The following is a 21,120-nucleotide window of genomic DNA, read 5'->3' on the forward strand; positions in this document are numbered from 1 at the left end:
CATTCTATGCCATTTTGTGAACAATTTCAACATGTTTCCTACTCCTTTCCTGGGATCTTAATTGATTAAGAGATGTGCTACTCTTCCTGCAGATGTTATCTTTAAATGCCTGGATATTTGTCGTTCACATACAGCCAGGTCCTTTCTTTTTCAGAGACCTTCCCAAACAATTTTATAATTACCCATTGCAATGCTATCCAATTTTAACTCTTAGCACTGCCTGCCCCTCTTTATTTCTTTCTATAATTTGTAATATTTTCTCTCAAAGGATAAAATGACAATTCTGGTGAGCAATCAAGAACTTGGGGAACACAGATTTAGTGGAGGTTTCCCACACCGTTGCATACCTGGCATTGGGCTCTGTATTTGACAATCTGTGGATTCTGAAAGGAGCTTAACACGAGTAGGGTAACTCGAATGAAATCCTTTAATATGATATATAAAGTTCATAGAACATCAGGTTTCCATATGGTCTTTTCTATCTACCTATCCCTCCCTACAATTTGTTTCCCCTTTTTCCTTCATACATTCACATTCTCCTAAACCCCCTCTCTGCATTAATTAGGATCACTCCCCACCAATGGCTCCTTACCAGTTTCCTGGATTGAACAGGTACTACAAATTAGAAACACAAAAATAAAGATTCCACACTACTAACCACAAGAGTGAAAACATAAGGCCACTGACTTTCTGGACCTGCAATTCATCATTCCATGTTAACACGTTCAATGCAAAACAATGCACACAGGTCCCACCTCCATCTGCTCCCCAAAGTTAACCTGTGGCACAACTTTCCATACCCAAATCCCACCTATAGAGAGCTGGTCTCCCAAAAGTGCTCTCACTCCTAAGTTCACAGATGAGAACACCACTTTTACTCCAATAACTGGATAAACAGGGAGCCACTAGGAGAGCACAGGGCATAGGAACTGTGGAACACCCAGGGACAGAATCTTTCAGGTTTCCATCAGCACCCTAGAGCTAACCCGGTAGCACAGTTCTCTACACCCAAATCCCACCCTGAGAGAACTGATCTCCCAGGAGAGCTGACACACCTACGATCACAGGCTCACAGGCTCTAGTCAGAAAGAACTAGACCAACTAACACCAGAGATAACCACATGGTGAGAGGCAAGCACAAGAACATAAGAAAAAGAATCAACGCTACTTGGCATCATCAGAACCTAGTTCTCCCAACACAGCAAGTCCTGGATATCCCAACACCCTGGAAAAACAACATTCCAGTTTAAATTCACATCTTATGATGAAGATAGATGATTTTAAGAAAGACATAAATAACTCCCTTAAAGAAATACAGGAGAACACAGGTAAACAAGCAGAAGTCCTTAAAGAGGAAACACAAAAATCCCTTAAAGAATTATAGGAGGGGTTGGGGATTTAGCTCAGTGGTAGAACGCTTGCCTAGCAAGCGGAAGGCCCTGGGTTCGGTCCCCAGCTCCGAAAAAAAGAAAAAAGAAAAAAAAGAGAAAAAGAAAAAAAAAGAATTATAGGAAAACACAACCAAACAGGTGAAGGAATTGAACAAAACCATTCAGGATCTGAAAATGGAAATAGAAACAAGGAAGAAATCACAAAGGGAGACAATGCTGGAGATTAAAAAACAAAAACAAAAAACAAAAACAAAAACAAACAAACAAACAAACAAAAACCCTAGAAAAGAGATCAAGAGCCATACACGTAATCACCAACAGAATAAAATAGAGAAGAAAATCTTAGGTGCAAAAGATACCATAGAAAACATTGACACAGCAGTCAAAGAAAATGAAAAATGCAAAAAGCTGCTAACCCAAAACATCCAGGAAATCCAGGACACAAGGAGAAGAACAACCTAAGGATAAGAGGTAAAGAAGAATGCAAAGATTCCAAAATTAAAGAGCCAGTAAATATCTTCAACAAAATTATAGAAGAAAACTTCCCTCGCTTTAAAAAAAAGATAAAGAAATTCCCCATTCACATAATAATCAAAAGACCAAATGAACAAAAGAAGAAAATTATTAAAAGCAGAAAGGGAAAAAGGTCAAGTAATATATAAAGGCAGACTTATCAGAATTACACCACACTTTTCATCAGAGACTCTAAAAGATGTAAGATCCTGGTTAGATGTCATACAGACCCTAAAAGAACACAAATGCCAGCTTGGGCTAATACACCCAGGAAAACTCTGAATTATCATAGATGGAGAAATTTCATGACAAAAGCAAATTTATACAATATCTTTCAACAAATATAGCCCTACAAAGAATAAAAGATGGAAAACCCTAACACAAAGAGAGAAAATTACACCGTAGGAAAAGCAAGAAAATAATCTTTCAACAAAACCAAAAGAAGATACCCAAACAAACATAACTACTCATCTAACAACAAAAATAAAAGGAAACAACAATCATTTTTCCTTACTATCTCTTAATATCAATGGACTCAATTACATAATAAAAAGACACAGACTAACATACTAGGTACATAAATAAGATCCAATATTTTGCTGCATACAGGAAACACACCTCAGTGACAAAGACAGTCACTACCTCAGAGTAAAAAGCTGGAAAAAAATTTCCAAGCAAATGGTCCCAAGAAACAAGCTGGAGTAGCCATTCTAATATGAAATAAAATCAATGTTCAACCAAAAGCAATCAAAAAAGGTAAGGAAGGACACCTCATACTCATCAAAGGAAAAATCTACCAAAAATGATTTCTCAATTCTGAATATATATGCTCTGAATGCAAGGACACCAACATTCATAAAAGAAACATTACTAAAGTTCAAAGCACACATTGCACTTCATACAGTAAGAGTGGAAGACTTCAAAAACACACTCTCATAAATGGACAGATCATGGAAACAGAAACTAAATAGAGACATGGTAAAACTAACAGAAGTTATGAAACAAATGTATTTGGCAGATATCTGTAGAACATTTTATCCTAAAACAAAAGAATATACCTTCTTCTTAATACTTCATGGTACCTTCTCCAAAACTGACCATATAATGGTCACAAAACATGCCTCAACAGCTACAAAAAGAAGGAAATAATCCCATGCATCTTAACAGATCACTACGGACTAAGGTTGTTCTTCAATAACAACAAAAAGAACACAAAGCCCACAAAGACATGAAAGCTAAACAATGCTCTACTCAATGATAACTTTGTCAAGGAAGAAATAAAAAAGAAATTAAAGACTTTTCAGAATTTAATGAAAATGAAGACACAACATACCCAGACATATGTGTATAGAAGAAAAGCAGTGCTAAGAGGAAAACTCAGCTCTGAGTGCCTCAAAAATGAAAGAGCATTCACTAGCAGCTTGACAGCACACCTAAAAGCTCTAGAACAAAAGGAATGAAATACATCCAAGAGGAGAGGAGGGCAGGAAATAATCAAACGTAAGGGGCTGAAATCAATCAAGTAGAAATAAAAACAACTATACAAAGAATCAACAAAATCAGGGGCTGGTTCACTGAGAAAAATCAACAAGATAGATAAACCAGAGAGCACACATAGAGTATCCAAGTTAACAAAATCAGAAATGTAAAGGAAGATAGATATAACCACAGAAACTGAGAAAATTCAAAAAATCATCAGATCCACTTACAAAAGCCTCTACTCAAAAAACCTGGAAAACATGGATAAAATTGGAATTTTTCTAGACAGATATCAGTTACCAAAGTTAAAACAGGATCAGATAAACCATGTAAACAGTCCCGAACTCCTATAGAAATAGAAGCAGTCATTAAAAGTCTCCCAAACAAAAAAAGCCCAGGACCAGAAGGTTTAGTGCAGAATTCTATCAGACCTTCAAGGAAGACCTAATACACCAATACTCTTCAAACTATTCCACAAAATAGAAACAGAATTTGTTTCTATGAAGCCTCAAATATGCTCATACCTAAACCATACAGAGACCCAACAAAGAAAGAACACTTCAGAGCAATTTCTCTTATAAATATTGATGCAAAGATAATAAAATTCTTATAAACTGAATCCAAGAACACATCAAAACGATCATCAATCATTATTATGAAGATTTATCTCAGTGATGCAGGGATGGTTCAATATATGGAAATCTATCAACATAATCCACTATATAAACAAACTCAAAGGAAAAAAAAAACATGACGATGTCATTAGATGCTGAGAATGCATTTGACAAAATTTAACACTCCTTCATGATAAAAGTCTTAGAAAGATCAGGAATTCAAGGCCCATACCTAAACATAGTATAAACAATTGTGATGGTTTGTATATGCTTGGCTCAGGGAGTAGCACTATTGGGATATTTGGCCTTGTTGGAATAGGTGTGTCATTGTGGGCCTGGGCTTAGGACCTTCACACTAGCTACATGGAATTCAGTCCTCCGCCAGCCGTCTTCCAATGAAGGTGCAGAACTCTCAGCTGTGCTTGCACCATGCCTTTATGAATGCTGCCATGCTCCTGCACTCTCCATCAAAATTCCAACTCAATTCTTCATAATGTTAGAAAGCACAATTTGCAAGTAACAAAAAAACCCAGGATAGCAAAAACCATTTTCAACAATAAAAGAACTTCTGGGGGAATCACTGTCTTTGACCTCAAGCTATATTACAGAGCAATAGTGATAAAAACTGGTATTGGCACAGAGACGGACAGGTAGATCAATGGAATGGAACTGAAGACCCAGAAATGAACCCATACACCCATGGTCACTTGATTTTTGACAAAGAAGCTAAAACCATCCAGTGAAAAAGGGACAGCATTTTCAACAAATAGTGCTGGTTCAACTGTTGGTCAGCATGTAGAAGAATGTACATTGGCCCATTCTTATCTCCTGCGCAAAGCTCAATTACAAGTGGATCAAGGACCTCCACATAAAACTAGATACACTGAAACTAATAGAAGAGAAAGAGGGGAAGTGCCTGTAACACATGGGCACAGGGGAAAATTTCTTGAAGAGAACACCAATGGCTTACACTCTAAGATCAAGAATCAACAAATGGGACCTAATAAAATCACAAAGCTTCTGTAAGGCAAAGGATACTGTCAATAGGACACAATGGCAACCAACAGATTGGGAAAATATCTTTACCAATCCTACATCTAATAGAGGGCTAATATCCAATGTATACAAAGAAGTTAAGACTCCAGATAACGAAATAACTCTATTATAAAAATGGGGTACGTGGGGGTTGGGGATTTGGCTCAGTGGTAGCACACTTGCCTAGCAAGCGCAAGGCCCTGGGTTCGGTCTCCAGCTACAAAAAAATGGGGTACATTGCCAAACAAAGAATTCTCAACTGAGGAATATTGAATACTGAGAAACACCTAAAGAAATGCTCAACATCCTTAGTCATCAGAGAAATGCAAATCAAAACAACCCTGAGATTACACCTCACACCAGTCAGAATGGCTAAGATCAAAAACTCAGGTGACAGCAAATGCTGGCGAGGATGTGGAGAAAGAGGAACACTCCTCCATTGTTGGTGGGATTGAATCAATCTGGCAATTCCTTAGAAAACTGGAAATAGTATTTCCTGAGAACCAACTATACCACTCTCAGGCATATACCCAAAAATTGCTCCAACATATAACATGGACACGTGTTCCACTATGTTCATAGCAGCCTTATTTATAATAGCCAGAAGCTGGAAAGAACCCAGATGCCCTTCAACAGAGGAATGGATACAGAAAATGTGGTACATTTACATAATGGAGTACCACTCGGCTATTAAAAACAACCACTTCATGAAATACACAGGCAAATGGATGAAACTAGACAATATCATCCTGAGTGAGGTAACCCAGTCAAAAAAGAACACACATGGTATGCACTTACTGATAAGTGGTATTAGCCACTTGGAATTAGGCTTGGAATAACCAAGATACAATGCACAGACCACATGAAGCTCAAGAAAGAGGAAGATCAAAGTGTGGATGCTTCAGACCTTCTTAGAATGGAGAACAAAAAATATTTCCAGGAGGAAATATGGAGACAAAGTGTGGAGCAGAGAATGACTGCAAGGCCATCCAGAGACTGCCCCACCTGCGGATCCATTCCATATACAGACATCAGACCCAGACAATATTGCTGATGGTAAGAAGTGCTCGCTGACAGGAGTGTGACTTAGCTGTCTCTTGACAGGCTGTGGCAGAGCCTGACAAATGCAGAGGTGGATGCTAGAAGCCAACCACTGGACTGAACACTGGTTCCCCAATAGAGGAATTAGAGAAGCAACTGGAGGATCTGAAGGGGGCTTACGTAACCCCACAGGAAGAACAACAGTATCAACCAACTAGAACCCCAGAGTTCCCAGGGACTAAACCACCAACCAAAGAGTACACATAGAGCAACCAACTCCATGGCTCAAGCAGCATAAGTTGCAGAGTGTGGAATGTAGGACACCAGTAGGAAGAGAGGTCCTTGGTCCTGTGAAGGCTTGAAGCCCCAGTGTAGGGGAATGCCAGGGTGGGGAGGTGGGAGAGAGTGGGTGGGAGGGGGTGGGAGCACACTCATGGAGGCAGAGGGAGGGGAAATGGGGTATGGGATAGGGGATCCTCTCCCTGGAGGGGAAGCTGGGAAAGGCGATAACATTTGAATAAAATATCAAATAATAAAAAGTGTTACATGGAGAGAAAGAGAGAAAGAGAGAGAGAGACAGAGACAGAGACAGACAGAGACAGACAGGCGCAAACAATAGAACATGTCACCATTCTAGCACTGACAAGAAAGGGAGCCCCAAGCTTAACTAATAGCAGGAGGGAGAATCTGTTTGCTTTACCCTGACAGGGCTACCAGGCTCCAATGGACAGCTCCACATCCACATGTTCATGAACAACACAAACTGTACCCAAAGGGTTATGTTAAAATAGAGGACACACAAGGTGGATCTGAAAGAATAGCTGAAGAGTAGTGGCATACTGAGAGAAATGAAGGGGTTAGCATAATCAAAACCCATGAAATCTCAAATAATAAATAAATACTAAATTTTCATTAAATATTTTATATAAATAAGCTAAAATCTGGTACAGGGTCTATAAGACTTTCTCTGTTAGATAGTAAACAAGTGAGCGAGGAAGGTAGCACATGGCTTTAATTCCAGCACTTCTGAGGAAGACAGCAAATGATCTCTTGCTGTGAACTCAAGGACACATGCCCTTTCCTATATAGTGAGTTCTAATCCAGACAGGGTATATAATGAGACCCTGTCACAACAAAACAAAGGAAACAAGAGTATGTATTTCTGTTATACCTATTCCCTTATTAACACTGCTTTAATTTATTAACTATCATGTCAACATGTCTGATTACCTAGTATTATAAATAAACAAATAATAATTTCAATGAAATATCAGCCATTCAATAAAATATAATACATAATAACTTGTTTTAAGATACAGATTGGTGACAGTGTTGTGGTTGAGGTCAGTCACTCATCCAATGCTCACATTTCCACCATATAGAAGCTAACTCCAAGATGTGTCAGTAACTGACAATGTCATTCCCTCCTAGTTCTGAAAATATAGGGTAGGGAAATGAGGAAAACAGGACAAACAAGATTTTGGGGACAATATTTGATTTAAAGTACTTTGCATGTTTTTGTACTTTTTTCCTACTACGGGTTCCTCTGTGCAGCCATGGTTGTTCTGAAACTCCCTGTATAGACCAAGTTGGCCTAAAACTAAGACGACTGGTTTCTCCTTCTCCCTGACTCCTGACTTTACCTCTGTATTGCTGGGATTAAAGGTAGATGACACCATCTCCTGGCAATTTATATTTTTAAATAGATAACTTTTAAATATTTCTGAGGATAGAAAGCTTTGAAATAAATAAATAATGTTCAACAGTAACAGTTTATCTAAAGTTAAAGTAAGAAGCACATTGTTGTGTCACATAAAACACAAGGTAAAACTTTGGCAATATAATACAAAATACTACATTCAAAAACACCCTATAGAGGAAAATCTTTCTCAACAATAGTAAATGCCTAAGTTGATATAACATGGAGAAACAAGTCATAATCCTAATGACTCAACTTAGCGACATCCACTAAATCCCCAGACTATCAGCTTACTCAAAAATAATCACTTTTATTTATCATTAATACATATGGTAAGAACAAATAATTATGAAATTCAAAAATATTGTGTCATTTTGAATGGAATTATGGATATCTGGTCAAACTTTAAGGTGATAATGTAAGCACAAGATCAAACTTGATAAGGCACTGCGAATATATATTTCTGAACTGGTTATTATTTGGAAAAATATTAAAAGTATAATTAACATAGAAATGTGCTATACGATTTCACACATATATAAGGACAGTTGTTTATTTGCCCCCATAAAAATACAAAATGAGGTTTTAAAAAAATCTAATCTCATTTTTTTTAATCTCAAAAGAATTCTCAAAATCATTTACTAGTGCTGTTTCTTTAGAAATGTTAGAATCCAGATTTGAAACAACAGACGATTGCTTTACAAATGGAATTTCTAACAGGGTTGTTTTTAATTGCAGATGACTCCAGGCAGAAAATCTACTAACGTTTGTCTGTTTAGACAAAGAGTCATTGTGTACCCACAAATCCCCTACAGTGTATTGCAGGAATGTAAAAAGAGCTTCAAAATATTTCAACAGACCCAATGTGAGACACAAATTAATAAAAACTAAAGGTGAAGATTCTTCAAGTAAATATGACAACCCCAAGAAAATGTAATACACAATTTGTATGTGTGCACAAAGTGCACCCACAGGAGATCAGCTAGGTACTTGATGCAAAATGTTTACACATAAGACACACAAAACTCACGATGGTTAGTAACCTTTATGTCTTAGAAAAACTAGTTATTTACATATCTTTCTGTCCTTACGTGCCTGAGCGTATGTGTGTTTTGTATATATTTTTAACAGTTGACAGCTGTTTTAGAGCATACAGAGATGCCAAGCTGAATGAGGGTCTTGATTACTTCAAGATTAGCTATCTAAAGTTTCTATTCATTTTAAGTGTTGTTAGTTGGAAGAGTCATTAGTCACTTCCTTGTCTCATAGAACATCAGCATACATTTACATTGTTAATGAACATTTGGGGTAAATGAATTAATGGCACTTTAAAACATCAATTCAGTCCTAATAACTTGGTATGTCACAGAAATGTTAGGCTAGGATATAAATGAAAATCCCTTTCAGGAAAGGTAACTACTCATTCCTTTAGACAATATAAGATAAAATTAATTTAAAATGTTTTAACCAGGTTTTTAAAATGCTCAATATTTAATGAAATAGCCCAGAGGAAAAAATATTCACTTAAAACACAGCAGAAAACGATTTTCTCAAATAAGCATATAAACAAAAAATATTCTGAAAAATAATGGCAAAATTGTTTCATATCCTTCTAACACAAATATACGTTCACTTTTAAAGTATCTATGGAATTATAGGTACTTTGTACAGTTATTAAATTTAAATGTTAAGATACTTCAAATGAAATAATAAAAATTAATTTCATACTCAAATTCTAAACAGCAGTCTTTTGGGGTCCTTATATAAGAAACACAAAATAAAACCACAAGATAATTTTGAAAGTCAAATGCTACTATCTTCAATAAAATATCAACAGCATTTACACGATGTAGAAGGCATTAAAGGATCTCTCTCTCTCTCTCTCTCTCTCTCTCTGACACACACACACACACACACACACACACACACACACACACACATAAAATCAATAAACACAAAAATTAAGAGTTTTTGTTTAATAGAAATGACCATTTTAGGAGTCAGTTTTTTAAATTACCAAAATGTCATGATAGAACGTAAGATCAGTATACAGGTAAAAATAACATTATTTAAAGCATAAAAATGAATTATTTCAAATAATTTGTTTGAAGTAGATTTTAATATCTTGATATATGTATTTTATGAATGAAAAACACTAATAGCCATTTGAGGAAGAAATTTTTAAAATGCTTCATGAATCACTCAATATAAGGATAAGTTTTTACAAACTTGCCTTTTTGAGAAAGTCTACTATGAAGTAAAAATCAAAAAAAAATTATTTATAGTTCAGATACAAACATATTTAAGGCATTTTCAAAGAATAGAACCTGAACAGGTCATAGCTTTCAATGATCTACAATTTAACAATTTTACTGTACATAGCAACAAGACTGTAATACAAATCTCAATTACTTACAAAAAGAAAGGAAAAGTGTGAAACCTTATTTAAAAGTTCATCCTAGAACTGAGCTCATTCTAATGCAGGGAGGAGGGAGTAATTACCTGGAGACTCAGCACCAACAAGCCCAGATTACGTACAATAAATGTGACAAGGGTGTTTGTATTTCAGCAATGACTTCCTAGATTAAAGACATCCTGGTATATGACTTTTCTTAAAGAATGACAATGTATTATTAATCATTTAGTTACTGCATCTTTTACCTTCGAAACAAAGGGAACTTTTTCAGGGATTCAGTAGCATCAGCAGCATTCTACAGATATCTAACAAAATATTCCTAAGTTGGGTTTGACTCACTGAAGGGCCTCTGGTAAGTTGCTAGCATATGCACACAGCATCTACACAGAACACTTACCTCTTGGCTTGTTTGAATAACTGAACAAGGGGTCAATGCCTACTTCTTGTTCTTCTGACTGCAGAGGATGTCTAGTTTCAGACACAGACTTATACATTGCACAGGGTAGAGACAGTCACCAAAAGTAATTGCCTAGGTAAAAAGAAAAACAAAGAGGAATGTATTTTTTGCTATGGTTGGGAAGGAATAGTAGAAAGAATGAAGTGATTTGAGCATTGCAGACATCAACAAGCTTTCTATAGGATGCAGAACCTGTCTGTTACTACAAGTTGGAGGACATGTGCCGAAGAGCAAATCCATGTCAAAAACGTCCATGTAAACAATGTTTTAAAAAACTTTGGAGTTCACTTATAATCTTTACTTCAATGTGGACTAACATTTATTTCTATTAAAATTTTTGTAAAGAATTTTACTGATAGTTTTTGCAAAAATCTCAGTTTTAGAACATTTGTTAAACAGAGTAACAATTTACACTTTAGTAAGAACATGAAAAACACAAAAAAATACAGCCAATTAAAATTTTTCACAATAAAATTAATATAAAATAACGTTGCTAAAATTTTATTGTATTATACTTGATATTTGTCTTTTAGAGTACATGTTATCAATGTGATCCACCATGGAAACATACTGATTAGGTACAACTATCACTAAGTTACAATAAATTATTACTAAGTTGTCATGAGTTATCTTTGTGTCTAAATTGCAATTTCTAAGGGTTGTTTGGCACTCCATTATACAGTTATCACAATTTATGTAAACAATTTGTGATTAAATAGGAGCTCTCAGCTCAGGCCCCATGAATGGACTCAATAGTCACCTGTCATATTTATGATTGCCTTCTTTTTTAAAATTCTGCAATTGCAGTTCCTGTACTACAAAAAGCATGAACTAAATGTAAAGTTTTACGGTGTCAACATGTGACTTATATATACCAAAAAACTTCCTTTATACTGTGGTTATTTGATACTTAGTGAGTTAACTAGGGATTTCCAGCCTTTCTCTGACAATTCCACCAACTAAGCACTGAATGAGACATGCAAAATATGAAACAAATAGAACTGTCCTTCAATAAGTTGGTATTGTATCATATTAACAGAAAGGTGATTTATTCCCTAATCTACTTTTGTACTTCCGATGTCCATAAAGTACAAATTAAATGTGTAAACTATAATGTCCCCTCATAAAAATTTTTTATAAATTCCTATTCAAAATTGTGCAAGCAGCAAATTTTTTTTAATGTCAATGGCAGTGATGCCTGGGCAGTAGTGGCACAGGTCTTTCATCCTAGCACTCACGAGGCAGAGACAAGTGGGTCTCTGTCAATGTGAGGCCAGCCTGGTCTGCAGAGCTAGTTCCAGGACAGCCAGGGAAAGCAATCCCACTTAAATCAGAAACGAAATGAGGCTGCCCACTCTCTTCCTGCTTAGTCAACACTGTATTCAAAGTCCTAGCCAGAGCAATCAGACAACAAAAAGAGGTCAAAGGAATACAGATTGGAAAAGAAGAAGTCAAAATATCACTATTTGCAGATGATAGGATAGTATACTTAAGTGAGCCCAAAAGTTCCACCAGGAAACTACTAAGCCCGATGAATAACTTCAGCAAAGTGGCTGAGTACAATATTAACTCAAACAAATCAGTAGACTTCCTCTATTCAAAGGATAAACAGGCTGGGAAAGAAATTAGGAAAATACCACCCCTCACAATAGTCACAAATAATATAAAGTATCTTGGTGTGACTCTAACCAAGCAAGTGAAAGATCCATATGAGAAGTACTTCAAGTCTCTTAGGAAAGAAACTGAAGAAGATCTCAGAAAATGAAAAGAATTTCCATGCTCATGGATTGGCAGGATTATTATAGTAAAAATGGCCATCTTGCCAAAAGGAATCTACAGCTTCACTCAATTCTTAGTAGACTTAGAAGGAACAATTTGCAAATTCATTTGGAATAACAAAAAACACAGGCTGGCCAAAACTATCCTCAATAATAAAAGAACTTCTAGGGGAATCACCATCCCTGACCTCAAGCAGTATTATAGAGCAATAGTGGTTAAAAAAAAAACAAAAACAAAAACAAAACAAAAAACACAAAACAAACAAACAACCCCCCCAAAAAAAAACTGTGTATGGTATTGGTACAGAGACAGGCAGTTAGATAAATGGAATAGAATTAAAGACTCAGAAATGAACCCACACACCTGTGGTCACTTGATCTTTGACAAAGAAGCTATCCATCCAGTGAAAAAAGGACAGCATTTTCAACAAATGGTGCTAGTTCAACTGTTGGTTAGCATGTAGAAGAATGCACATTGGCCCATTCTTATCTCCTGTGCAAAGCTCAAGTTCAAGTGGATCAAGGACCTCCCATAAAACCAGATGCACTGAAACTAATAGAAGAGAAAAAGGGGAAGTGCCTCGAACACATGGGAACAGGGGAAAATTTCCTAAACAGAACAACAATGGCTTACGTTCTAAGATCAAGCACAGGACACTTGCTTTTCCCAACAGATTGGGAAAAGACATAAGATAGAGGGCTAGTATCAAAATATATAAAGAACTCAAGAAGTTAGACTCCAGAGAATAAAATAACCTTATTAAAAAATGGGCTACAGAGCTAAACAAATAATTTTCAACTGAGCAATATTGATTGGCCAAGAAGCACCTAAAAAAAAAAATGTTCCACATCCTTAGTCATCAGGGGAATGCAAATCAAAGCAAAACAATTCTGAGACTCTACCTTACACCTGTCAGAATGGCTAAGATCAAAAACTCAGGTGACAACAGATGCTGGCTAGGATGTGGAGAAAGAGGAACACTCCTCCATTGCTGGTGGGATTGTAAACTGGTACAACCACTCTGGATATCAGTCTAGTAGTTCCTCAGAAAATTGGACCTGAGGACCCAGTCATACAACTTTGGGGTATATCCCCAAAAGATCCTCCAACATACAAGAAGGATACATGCTCCACTATGTTCATAGCAGCCTTATTTATAGTAGCCAGAAGCTGGAAGAAACCCAGGTCTCTCAACAGAGGAATGGATACAGAAAATGTGGCACATCTACACAATGGAGTACTACTCAGCTATCAAAAAACAATTTCATGAAATTGATAGGCAAATGGATGGAACTAGAAAATATCATCCTGAGTGAGGTAATCAAATCACAAAAGAACAAAACCTGATATATACTTGCTGATAAGTGGATATTAGCCCAAAAGCTCATAATACCCAAGATACAATTTACAGACCACATGAAGCTCAAGAAGAAGCAAGACAAAAGTGTGGATCCTTCAGTCCTTCTTAGGAGGGGGAACAAAATACTTACAGGAGGAAATATGGAGACAAAGTATAGAGCACAGACCATCCAGAGTCTCTGGATGGCCATCCAGAGACTGCCACACATGGAGATCCATTCCCCAAGTCGCTACTGGGGATGCCAGTAGTACATGCTAACAGGAACCTGATATAGCTGTCTTCTGAGAGGCTCTGGGAGAGCCTGACAAATACAGAGGTTGATGCTTGCAGCCAACCATTGGAGTGAATGGGGTCCCCAGAGAGGAGTTAGAGAAAGGACTGAGGTAACTAAGGGGGTTTGTAACTCCATAGGAAGAACAACAATATCAAACAACAAGACACCCCTGAGCTCCCAGGAACTAAATCATCAACCAAAGAAATACATGTGGAGCGACCATGGCTCCAGCTGCATGTGTAGCAGAGGATGGCCTTGTTGGGCACCAGGGGAGGAGAGGTCCTTGGTCCTGTGAAGGCTTGATGCTCCAGTGTAGGGGAATACCAGGGCGGGGAGCTGGAAGGGAGTGGGTAGAGGGTTGGGGAGTATCCTCATGGAGGCAGGGTGTAGGGAAATGGGATGGGGAGGTTTCCTGAGGTCAAACAGGGAAAAGGCATAACATTGAAATGGAAATAAAGAAACTATCCAATAAAAAAACTCATTCTAATAGTACTTAAGATGTTTATGCCATGAAATCAACAGTTTGAAATATTCTTTTTGTACATATATGAACAGATTTTCTTTTTTTTTTTAAATTTTAAAGATTTAAAAGTCAGGTTTATTGTGCTTAATGATATTCACCTTTTTATTATATATTAAAATGAGTTTGCTCAGTTTAAACTCTTTTGTTTTGTTTGTGCCTATGCACATTTTTTTATTTTATTTTTTTTATTAACTTGAGTATTTCTTATTTACATTTCGAGTGTTATTCCCTTTCCCGGTTTCCGGGCAAACATCCCCCTAATCCCTCCCCCTCCCCTTCTTTATGGGTGTTCCCCTCCCCATCCTCCCCCCATTGCCGCCCTCCCCCCAACAATCTAGTTCACTGGGGGTTCAGTCTTAGCAGGACCCAGGGCTTCCCCTTCCACTGGTGCTCTTACTAGGATATTCATTGCTACCTATGAGGTCAGAGTCCAGGGTCAGTCCATGTATAGTCTTTAGGTAGTGGCTTAGTCCCTGGAAGCTCTGGTTGCTTGGCATTGTTGATGAACAGATTTTCTTAATCCTGGTCGTAATGACATTCATTCTTCACCCAGTTTGCTTTTGGTGCACCAAATTACAATCTTCATTTACATATGATGACACACTCATGATACATCATCAAAATCTTTTGTTACTCTATAAGATCTTGGATTATCAATTTTAAGTCAATATTAAAATAAATGCAAAGAATGAAAAAAGAAAAGAAAAACAAACTAGCGTGAGCTTGGAAAGGGATAGCAATAGAGGAAATGCCTCCACCAGGCCAAAATATGAACACATCTGTGGGGAGTTTCCTTGATCAATGATCCATGTGGGAGGAAACCTCTACACATCTGAAAATCGTAGTCCCATTCACCCCTGTCCAAGATGCTAAAACACCAGGGAATTTTTTCAATTCACTAGAGATAGTTAAAATTCCAAAAAAAAGATGCAATAAGATTAACATTAAATTCAATTCTTTAGAACAATGGTTCTCAATTTGTGGGTCATGATGCATTTAGAGTCAAATGACCCTTTCACTGTAGTCACATATCAGATATCCTGCATATCAGACATTTACATTATATCCATAACAGTATAAAAATTACAATTATATGCTAGCAATGAGATAATTGTATAGTGGGTTACTATAACATGAAGAACTATATTAAAGGGTCGCAGCATTAGAAAGGTTGGTAACCACTGCTAGAATTTGACAAGTCTATGTTAATAACCAAAAGCCAAAATATGAAGTTAACTATAAACATACTAATACACGATCACTCTTCTATACAATATGGTTTTGTCATTTACGATGTGTACATATCAAAACTGAGACGTTAAAATGTATTTATAATCATGCCAAGTAAACGTGCAGATTTTCAGGTAATTTACTCAGAGTATGGGTGATGGTCTTCTTTTGTTTGAAGTACATATTTAAATACTAATCTCATTCAGAAGGAACTAAAAAAAATGCTGCCTTGGTTTCTGTTGCTTTGTTTTAAATATAAAGGGCTATTTTAGTTTTTAGAATAAAAAAGTTAAATCTATTACTGCTTTTGGGACAACCTTGTAAAAGTAAAAATAAAATGTTGCTTTTAAATGTGAAATCAAATTACTAGGAAAAGCCCAATTTATGATTCAGAAATACAAACACACAAACTGTATTACAAAGCAGAATATTAAAGATCTTTAAACCAATGTGTCTATAACCACTTAAATCATTGTTCTGATTTAATTATTTATGAATAAATGTCAGACCCAAATTGCTTATCTTATTGGTCTGATAGATTTTTTAAAATTATATATTTGTGAGTTCCACTACACCTAAAACTTTGCTTTTTCAAATCTGACGTGAATTTTATACTTGCTACAACCTAATCACCTAGCTTCTCAATGGGTGAAAATAGAAAAAGCTAAAAAACATGCCTCTAAACAATGACAATTTAAATAAAAAACTGATAGACCTCAGTTCCCTTAAATTATGCTAATCAGTCTCTAAAGTCTAATAAAACTAATCCCCATGTTTTTAAATAAATCAATGTAATCGTGTTTTCCTACATTTAGAAGCATAGACATATACATTCTTATACCTCAGAAAAGATACATGTTTCCTTTGTTGTTCTCATTAGCTTATACGTTTTTATACTATGCAAAACACAAAATTAAAAACTGGATTTCCTGTAATTCTTTGAAGCTACCCTAGTAATAAGAGTTGACAAATCAGACTGAAATTCCCATTCATAATCTAAAATTAATCTTAAAGACAGGTGTGCTGTTTTTCAGAAGTCTGGTTCTTACCATACTAAATCTGAATATGAAAACATCTGAAAAAGGTCTACATGAAAAGTTTTATATACTAAAAGAAAGCTTACAATACAGTGGCTATTTCAAAGTTTAAAGATTTATTGTGAAGGTTGGGATGTAAAGTATATTAAATACATGATCATATTTTTGTATAGAGTAAGTGCTTTTTTGTTAAAGGTTTCATTTACTAGCAATGGATGGGTAAAATAGCACCTGTAATACATTGATGTTATAGATTTAACTTAGACAGTGTCGTATTTTAAATAGGATAAAATAGTGTCACAAGTTCTAGCTAACCTATTCATATTGGCTGTGAGGCTTCCCTTGCTCCTGTCTGTGATCATTCCTTCACTGCTTGTTTTTTTTTTTTAAGATTTATTTATTCATTTATTATATATAAGTACACTGTAGCTGTCTTCAGATACCCCAGAAGAGGGCATCGGATCTCTTTACAGATGGTTGTGAGCCACCATGTGGTTGCTGGGATTTGAACTCAGGACCTCTGGAAGAGCAGTCGGGTGCTCTTAACCGCTGAGCCATCTCTCCAGCCCCCTCCCTTCACTGCTTGTAAGATTTAGTTACAATTAGCTTTCGGAAGTTTGAATTCTAAAGTCATTTTTTTAAAAAATGCCTATAAATAATATTCAATTGTTTGAATTCTTAACTGATGTCAAACTAAAAGATAAATAATTAATTAAATCAAGCACTAAAAGACAAAAGTGGTATTCCTTAACATGCAAAAAAACCCCTGATAAATCCACATCAAAGAGATTCAACAGACTACTTTTGAGAATTATATAACAAGAAGACAGCAAAAGTAAGTAGGTATTATAGGTAGACTGTATTCACTATGAGGTGCATTTAAATTAAAATATGACCTACTGGCTGTAAAAGCAAGCTTCTTTAAAAAGCCCTAGCCTTAGAAGCTTCATTTTCATATTTAAAGTAAAGCAATTGAACATTTTGTATAACTCCTGCAGAGAATAAATCCCACCTTTTTTATTTAGAAATGGTAAAAGTTAAGGTAAATTTCTGGTTAAAAATAATGTTCTTTAAAGTATCAATTACAAAGAAGACAAGATAAAAATTAGGAAGTTCTATTTAAAAATTCTTTCAATCTTTAATGCAGGACAGCTACATGGACTTTAAATAGGTTAATTAACTTTTAAAATAGATCATTTTAAGTCTTAATATTTAATGTTGTTAGATTGTATATCAAAGTAGTTTTATTATTTATTTACTCCAAACCTTTATAGAATATTTCATTTGACAATAGGGGGTCTGAATCTCACAAGATAAATGCATTTACAATGCCAAATAAATTATATATAAAAGCATTTGTCTGAATACATGTCATTCAACATTAAATATCACCCATTAGTAAAATATTGAGACTCGTTTCTATCAACTTTAAACTTGAAATATCACTGTTGTCTAATAATCAGTTACAAGAGTCTAAGTTTCAACATCAAGAACAATGATCAAAAGTAAATTAAAATATTAGCACCTAGCTTTTATACTGTTAAAATAAAATCTTAAAATCAATATGCACAATGAAAATATGTAGTATATAAAAGATTCATAGTAAGACTAAAATGTTTCTCCTAAAGAATATTAATACCCTTGGCATTTCAGTATTCAAATATGTTTTATAGTGCCAAATTATATTTTAAAAAATTTCCAGGCATCTTCATGACTCCAGAGTTGTCTTTAGATGTAGAAGATGAAGAAACTTGCAACATGGAAGGTTTCTACAGTCCCTATCTACTAGCTGTCAAAAGAGCAGGACCACTTATGTCTTAGTTAGGAATACTACTGTTGCGATGAAACACCGTGACTTTGGCAACTCATGTAAAGGAAAGCATTTAACTGAAGCTTGCTTCAGGTTCAGAGGTTTATTAGTCCACTGTCATCATGAAGGCAAGCATGGTAGCCTGCAGACAAACAAAGTGCTGGAGACGAGCGGGTAATTTTACATTCTGATAACAGACAGCTAGGGGGAAGGACAGGGAACAAACATAGAAAGACAGACAGACGCTGAGCTTAGCTTGATCACTTTAAACCTCACTTCCTACACCTTCTATATAGTGCCATTATCTGCTGATCAAGCATTCAAATCTGAGTTTATGGGGTCATTCATATTTAAGCTTTCACAATGGGCATCTTACAAAACAAAAACAAAACAACAACAAACAGATAAATAGGCAGAAGCAGTTAAAAAAAACATGCCTTTAATCACAAAAGATAAACAATGAGGAAAGTGGTTTGGAGGTTAGATTTTAAAAATTAAGAAATTAAGTGAGCATGGGAAAGAAAAGAATCCCTCACCATAGAATTGGTGTGAAAAGCCCTCTTTTGATTTGTTGGGCAGAGTTACCCAAGATAGTTCCAAAACACAGATCCTACTGCTATTACCCCTGGTTGTCCCCAGAGGTGGAGGGTAGGTCCTATTGCTAAGGACAATATGTACTTCAGAATAGAGGCCCTGAGGCTGCTGAGCTCAAAGTGCCCTTAAGGCCTCCTCCCTGAGAACTAGTTTTCATGGAAACAGAAAACAACATTTAAGCTTCCAAAGGAAGCAAGCAGCCAACAGCCCTACATCTGCTATAATGAACATCGTGAGCAGCATGGCGTGAGACGTCAAACGTTGAACACAGTGAGTGGCATGGCGTGAGACATCAAACGTTGAGTAGCACAATGTGCCTTGGTAGTAACTGATCTCTCTAGCTGGACTTAAGAACTGTTCAGCAAGAGTTCACTGCTACTGAACACCTTGACAACTACTCACGACTAGTACAGTCATGATGTTAGAAAAAAATCCGTAACCACTACTTTACTGAACAAGCACAATCGCTAACGATATTCAAAACATTAGTATTTTTATTTTATTCTGGTTATTGAATCTCTGAATATTCAAAATATTTTTGAAATTATGTAAATATATTTCACTCTTCATAAAAGGCACTTCTTTTTGCAATATATGGAGACCATTATAGAAAATGAGAAACAATAAAACGCAGAGGTGTGGATCTTGGTCCCAGTGGATATATTTACAAAAGAACCTCCCAAACCTGAAACTAAAAATCAGGGAACATTTATACCACTCGGGGCAGGAAAGCTATGAGAGGCAGATGGTCAGAGAATTGCTTTGAACTGTGTATCCTAGTACTACCAGAACCTACACCCCAGTCTTATCGAGTAACTGCCTAGACATGAAGCTGAATGGGGACAAGAACAACAGCTATGCCAAAGTGCATAGGGAAAGGTCACGGGACTCTATAGCCAACAATGCCAACTAAGGAATGCCGAGAGAAGGACAAATACTCTTCCCCAGAAAATATCATACCGATGTTTAGTCCAGTTCCAAATGGTCAACCCTTAGAACATACAAGTAACATAAAGACTGAGCAACTTGTATTTAAAAATATATGCACATATGCATGCAACAGCAATTAATGAAAACTAAAAACAGGCCATGAATTTAAAGAGAACAAGGAGGAGTATATGGAATGGTTTGAAGGAAGGAAAGAAAGGAGAAAATGATTTAATTATATTTGAATCTCAAAACTAAAAGAGATTTAAAATTTACTTTTAAATGGTTGTAGGAATGGCACAGTATTATAAAATAAATGCTTGTAATTCCTAAAACTCCTAAGGTTCCCTACATAAAAAACATAGGTTATGGGTGATTTAATGTGGCTGTAAGCATCCATGGGCCATGTTTGTTCAATTTTCAGTTACCAGGAGGAAAAGACAATTGAAGCTACACCTTCATAGTTTTGACAAGTACCCTTTTAACTGCTGTGGATACCATGGAAAATGCATCTACGCCCTACCCCTCAGTTTCATACAGTCACCAAATATTTTCTTAGATATAGCTAGATAAAAATATTTCACTTGTTACTGCTTGAATTTTATACAGATACCCCTTTTTCGGTATTAAAGCAATCAATCGTATGTGATTTGCACAGAATCAGGTAACTATAACCCCTAATTTAGTATGTAGGAAAACACAATTTCAGAAGGAAAACAGCAGTAACAGTTTATCCAATTATATTAAAAGGAAAATGATATCGAGATTAATAATAACTGCCCCGTATACACTTCAAATAAAACAAAGCAATCTGCAGCAATAGTGAAACTCTTGGTCAAGTCTGGAGGTGTGATGGGAGGAGGAGATTTGTTTTCAGGGACATATAACCAGTAGTGAAAGACATCAAAATGACCGTTCATCACTGTTCTTAGTAAAGAGCA

The 21,120-nt window shown here is 36.0% G+C and overlaps 1 protein-coding gene across 18 annotated transcripts in view; it reads right to left on the bottom strand.

The window, feature by feature from the left end:
* Tbc1d5 (TBC1 domain family, member 5) overlaps positions 1-21,120 on the bottom strand; it is a 516,940-nt gene that overhangs the window by 333,457 nt on the left and 162,363 nt on the right. For 16 of the 18 annotated variants that reach the window (XR_010054624.1, XR_005488952.2, XM_039084056.2 and 13 more), the window contains one exon: positions 10,586-10,717. The exons of the other annotated variants lie outside the window; for them this stretch is intronic. Coding sequence is in view for 14 of the 16 variants with exons in the window: in XM_039084056.2 (XP_038939984.1) it covers positions 10,586-10,682 (97 nt within the window). In the remaining 2 variants the exon portion in view is untranslated. The remainder of the gene's footprint in view (positions 1-10,585; positions 10,718-21,120) is intronic. 18 annotated transcript variants of the gene reach the window in all.

This window comes from Rattus norvegicus, chromosome 9, assembly GCF_036323735.1.
Source record: "Rattus norvegicus strain BN/NHsdMcwi chromosome 9, GRCr8, whole genome shotgun sequence".
Lineage (NCBI taxonomy): Eukaryota > Metazoa > Chordata > Mammalia > Rodentia > Muridae > Rattus > Rattus norvegicus.